Source organism: Palaemon carinicauda, chromosome 9 (assembly GCF_036898095.1).
Source record: "Palaemon carinicauda isolate YSFRI2023 chromosome 9, ASM3689809v2, whole genome shotgun sequence".
NCBI lineage: Eukaryota > Metazoa > Arthropoda > Malacostraca > Decapoda > Palaemonidae > Palaemon > Palaemon carinicauda.
In genome coordinates, this window is record NC_090733.1 from 126,661,518 (window position 1) to 126,667,497 (window position 5,980).

Here is a 5,980-nt window from a genome sequence, read left to right on the forward strand (position 1 = left end):
CTCAAGTGGTTCATTACTGTAATGTAATTGTTCAGTAGCTACTTTCCACTGGTAGAAGAGTCTTCTTAGCTATGGTAAGCAGCTCTTCTAGGAGGACACTTCAAAATCAAAGCATTGTTCTCTAATCTTTGTTAGTGCCATAGCCTCTGTATCATGGTCTTCCACAGCCTTAATAATAAAAATGAATTGGGACATATCCTTTTTCCTTTGACAGAAACCTTGCCTGACTGTTTAAAAGCTTCCTATCAAAAATTGATGTACCTTTTGTCAATGGACATGAGAGATAGAATTTCCTTACTAATTCGTGTTTCTAACTATAAAGATCCCATTTCAAAATTACAGATCTGATGAAAAAACCGGATAGGGTAATTTCAAATCTAATGAGGCCTGTTTCCATAACACTTAAGGCTTGGCCACACCGGACACGGTGAGTGTTGAGGTTACAGGCAAGAGGCTCCCACGACAATTTGAAACGTACTGTAGCTTATGTGGGTGGCCATAGCTGAAGAGCGGCAAGGCTTGACTGGTTGCAGTTGCCACCGAGCGATGTAACATGTTTTGAAATGCTGCGACGGTTCCCAGCATCTTCACTCAAGACCGCATAATTTCTCATTAGAAAATGAAATATTTGCACAGAAGGAAAGCTTTGACTTCTGAGTGGTGTTGGAGGGTAGCGTATATGGTGAGGCCATATGTCCTTTGTTGTGTGCCTGTACCTCGAAGCTCCCCGCGTCCGGTGTGGCCGTACTTTCAATGTGTTATCTTCGTCAATATTATATTCTTCCCTTTTGTGTAATCTTATTTTCCTAATGGGTTGCAGTATTTATAGGACAGTTTTTTACAATTACTTCTTGGTTTTCAGAGGAATTATCCATTACATACTGTGTATCATTTTGTTTTAATATCAGTTACTGGGATTCAGATTTATAACATTAAATCTCAATCCATCACATCATGATTTCAGATGTTATAATTATGGTACTATAACACCAATGACATTTAGATGTACTGTGTAAGTTACTCAAAACACCAGACCCAAGGCAAATCAAATATCTATGTATGTTCTTAATTTTTAAATTTATTAACACAAATAGCAACGTCTTATTGAATTAAATACAACAAATAATTATGATAATAATGAAAATGATAAAGACGAAATTAATTATGACAGTAATAACAATGATTTTACTGTATATGATAAGTGGGTGTCACTTTTAGGCCAGATATGCTAAACGAAATACTACAACTAATGACTAGAATTTGCGGAGAAAAATGTACAAATTTTAAGTTCAAGGTAATCATAGGATACACTGGTAGTGCACAGAATTCTGTTTGGTTACTTATAAACACCTCAGCCTAGTATAGGCTACCTTAATTAAACATAACATTTCCTTCCTTTGCTACCGAGCTCTATATTCTTCTACAAGATATGCTTTACAACACAACATTCCTTTTGGTTACTAGTAATCATCAGACCCTTCAACAGGATACCCAAGGACAGCAAAACATTCTATTTGCTTATTTGTAAGCACCACATCCTTCTATAGATAACCTAGGAGTGAAAACATTCCTTTTGATTATTTGAGAGGACCATATCCTTCTTTAGGAAAAAGTAGGGCTGTATATTCCAGTTGATTACTTGTGAGCACCACTTTTTTTTTTTTTTTTTTTTTTTTTTTTGATATCCTAGGACTGCACAACTTTTTCTTTGGTTATTTCTAAGCATCACATACTTTACAAAATATCCTTAGGCAGCACAACCACCCTTTTAGTTTTGAAAGCACCACATATTTGTGTAAGGTAACTTAGGACAGTACAAAATTATCTTTGCTTACTTTTAAGCACCTCATCCTTCTGTAGGATAACCAAGGTAGCACATTCCCTTTGGTTACTTGTGACCAGCTCGTTCTTCTGTAAGGTATACTAGGAAAGCCCAACGTTCCTTTTCATTCCTTTTGAGGCTCACATTCTTTGAGTAGATGCCCTAGGACATGACAATATTCCCCTTGGTTACTTGTGAGGACTCGCTTGCTTCCACAGGATTCTCCTAGATGTGCTCAACATTTACTTTGATTACTTGTAAGCACCCTCATCCTTCTACAGGATTCCCTAAAAGAGATGAACGTTCACTTTGATGACTTGTAAGCACCCTCATCCTTCAACAGGATTCCCTAAAAGAGCTCAACATTTACTTTGATGACTTGTAAGCACCCTCATCCTTCAACAGGATTCCCTAAAAGAGCTCAACATTTACTTTGATGACTTGTAAGCACCCTCATCCTTCAACAGGATTCCCTAAAAGAGCTCAACATTTACTTTGATGACTTGTAAGCACCCTCATCCTTCAACAGGATTCCCTAAAAGAGCTCAACATTTACTTTGATGACTTGTAAGCACCCTCATCCTTCAACAGGATTCCCTAAAAGAGCTCAACATTTACTTTGATGACTTGTAAGCACCCTCATCCTTCTACAGGATTCCCTAAAAGAGCTCAACATTTACTTTGATGACTTGTAAGCACCCTCATCCTTCAACAGGATTCCCTAAAAGAGCTCAACATTTACTTTGATGACTTGTAAGCACCCTCATCCTTCTACAGGATTCCCTAAAAGAGCTCAACATTTACTTTGATTACTTGTAAGCACCCTCATCCTTCTACAGGATTCCCTAAAAGAGATGAACGTTCTCTTTGATGACTTGTAAGCACCCTCATCCTTCTACAGGATTCCCTAAAGAGCTCAACATTCACTTTGATTACTTGTAAGCACCCTCATTCTTCTACAGGATTCCCTAAAAGAGATGAACATTCTCTTTGATGACTTGTAAGCACCCTCATCCTTCTACAGGATTCCCTAAAAGAGCTCAACATTTACTTTGATTACTTGTAAGCACCCTCATCCTTCTACAGGATTCCCTAGAAGAGCTCAACATTTACTTTGATTACTTGTAAGCACCCTCATCCTTCTACAGGATTCCCTAAAAGAGATGAACGTTCTCTTTGATGACTTGTAAGCACCCTCATCCTTCTACAGGATTCCCTAAAGAGCTCAACATTCACTTTGATTACTTGTAAGCACCCTCATTCTTCTACAGGATTCCCTAAAAGAGATGAACATTCACTTTGATTACTTTTAAGCATCCCCATCGCTCTACAGGATTCCCTATAAGAGCTCAACATTTACTTTGATTACTTGTAAGCACCCTCATCCTTCTACAGGATTCCCTAGAAGAGCACAGCATTCACTTTGGTCAAGTATGAGCACCCCATCCTTCTACAGGATTCCCTAGATGAGCACAATTCGCTTGGGTCATACTTGTGAGCACCACATCCTTTTACATATAGCATACCCTAAGACAACGCTACATTTTCTTATTTACTGGTGAACACAAAATCCATCTGTACTTTACTACAAGACAGTAAAACACTCCCTATGGTTATCTGCTAGCAACACATTCTTCAATATGATACCCTAGGAAAGCATAACATTCCTATTTGGTTACCTGTAAGGACTACATTTTTCCATAGCATGGTCAAAGATACCAAAGTATTCCTATTAGTTACTTGTGACCACTACCTGTTTCTGTCGTATGCCCCAGGACAGTGCAACATTCCTTTCAGTTACTTACCATTTCTACATCCTTCTATAGGGTACCCTAGGACAGTACAATATTCCATTTTCTTACTTATGAGCACCAAAAGTACCTACAAGATACCCTAGGGAAGTAGAGTATTCTATTTGGTTATTTGTGACCGTGACCACCTCATCCTTCAACAGGATATTATGGAACAGCCTTATATTCCCTTTGTTTACTTATGAGCACCACATCTTTCAATTGTGATCATGTAACGACTGACATGTCTCCAGTTCCATTTGAGATTTTCAATAGCCATGTACAGGTGAAGCCTTGTGATCTTGTGTAAACGGCCGAAGCGATACATTCTGGACCTTGAGATGTCTTTTTGTGCTTCCCTGATCACTGTTGTGAAAATATTTTCGATTTCCCGAAGGACTGACATAATTTTTATGACTCCAGACACAAGCCAGTAAGAATCATTTAATATCTTTTTTGATTCGATTTCAAGTTCACGCATGCGCAGCATCTCTTCCTCCAATAAAGGGATATCTCCCTCTAGCATCAGGATTCTCTCATTCAAGCGTTTTAGCTCTACATTCATCTGAATGACTTGCTCTTTGTGATTCTTTATTTGTTCACTGCTGCGCAGTCTTTCTATTCGGTGTGTGATGGGGTATTCGCGAGTCTTAATGATATTCCAGATATCATGAAAGGTATTAACTAAAGCTCGAATGCTGGTTGCACGATCAAAGGCGAAAAATGAACCAGACCTCTTGTGACTTTCAGGTACTGATGATAAAAAGGCCAACTTACTCTGCAGCTCATCTGATATTTTCAACATTCCTGCTTTGGTTTTATCTATTTCTTCCAGTGACTGTAATTTCTCATCATGCAAATGCCTAAGACCTCCGACTGCAATGATGCGATAGTTCCTAAACTCTGCGTAACTTTTCCAAATGTCCTCTAAAAACTCTGATATCTTAGCCTGTAGATTTTGTGTCTTGATTATGATAACTCCACTCGTATCATTCACGTATTGAAAGAATCCCTCCAAAGGACCCAGGATATGATCTTCAATTTCTTTTTTATTCGAGTCATTTTGATGGTCTTGGACCTCACCGTGATCATTAACAAAGAATGTTACCACAGCCTGTGATGCATATCCATACACAGAGAAATTTAAACATGTTTTGATGTGTTCCGTTACCTCGCTCATCTCCTTTATTTCTTCTTCTATATTCTTCAAAAAAGGGATTGCATTAGATAATGAATCAGATGGTTTTTTAATTGCTGAAAGTTTGCTTCTAAAGCTGATCTCAAAGTCTCTAACTAAGGATAAAATTTCATTCAAAGATTTCAGTATGCCTTCTTTCCCCATTAAAGCATCAACTGTCCTCTGAATTAAGAGCAAATCCTCATTGTATTCAAGTGACACATTTCTGAAAATAATGGTCTCTGATGGAGGTACGATAAAGAACTGCTTTGCCTTGATTTCATGAAGAGAATTACTTACATTAGCAACAGCATGGCAGATTTCAGGCATTTCCTTCAGGAGAAATTCAACATCACTTTTATAGCCGCTAACACTTGTACTAAGTAAAGATGTTTCTTCTGCAATATGTTCACAAGAGTTTGTTCCCATATCAGAGTTGACAACAACAGCTGCATTATCTTCCAGTTTACCACTGAGATAGAGTTTTATGCCTTCCTCAGCTATGAGGGCCGGAGTACACTTTGCATGGCCCAGGTTCTGCCGATCTAACCAGAAGCAATCATTTGCTCGACTATCGAAGAACATACCCTCTGGGCATGTGAACCTGAAGGCCATCCAGTGCAGTCCGTACTCTCTTAAATCAACACAATGATAAAATGTCCTACAGTTATCTGCAAAGGAAAAAAATCAAGACCATCTTTAGTGACTTTGAAGATCAAGAATTACCTATCAGATAAAGATTCTACAGCCGAATATTTTGTCAACATTAACCCTTTTATTTAGAAATTTCCAACCCTTAACCCCGAGGGGTTATTCTTTTTCAAGCACATTTTGCTATATATTTCTTTTAAATTGCTCTAACAGCCTTAATTTTCGTCATAGAGAGGTCAAGTTTGTCTCATTCTCTTGGAAAATGCCTGAAGTTTCTCAAAAAATTATCAAAAATATGCAAAAAAAATTTAAATAGCAGTTTTCTGCAAGGAAGTACCGGTACGTCCATGGGGGTAAAGGGATGAGTTTTGTGAAACGTACCAGTAACTTTAAACATAGGTGATGGCAACAAGCTTCTATAGTTCAATTAATGTTGTTATTTGGAATTGCAGATCAAGATTAGAAGAAATAAAAAGTTATTTCAAATATTTCCTTGAAACTTCCATTTGAGCTTGAAGAGGACAACTTAACACTCGGAAC

The 5,980-nt window shown here is 37.9% G+C and overlaps 1 protein-coding gene across 1 annotated transcript in view; it reads right to left on the bottom strand.

Moving 5' to 3' along the window:
* Positions 1-1,077: 1,077 nt before the first annotated feature.
* The window catches only part of LOC137647133 (uncharacterized), an 11,171-nt gene continuing 6,268 nt past the window's right edge, over positions 1,078-5,980 (bottom strand). Inside the window, exon 3 of the mRNA XM_068380385.1 lies at positions 1,078-5,460. Within this exon, the coding sequence (XP_068236486.1) occupies positions 3,809-5,460 (1,652 nt within the window). The 3' untranslated portion in view covers positions 1,078-3,808. The remainder of the gene's footprint in view (positions 5,461-5,980) is intronic.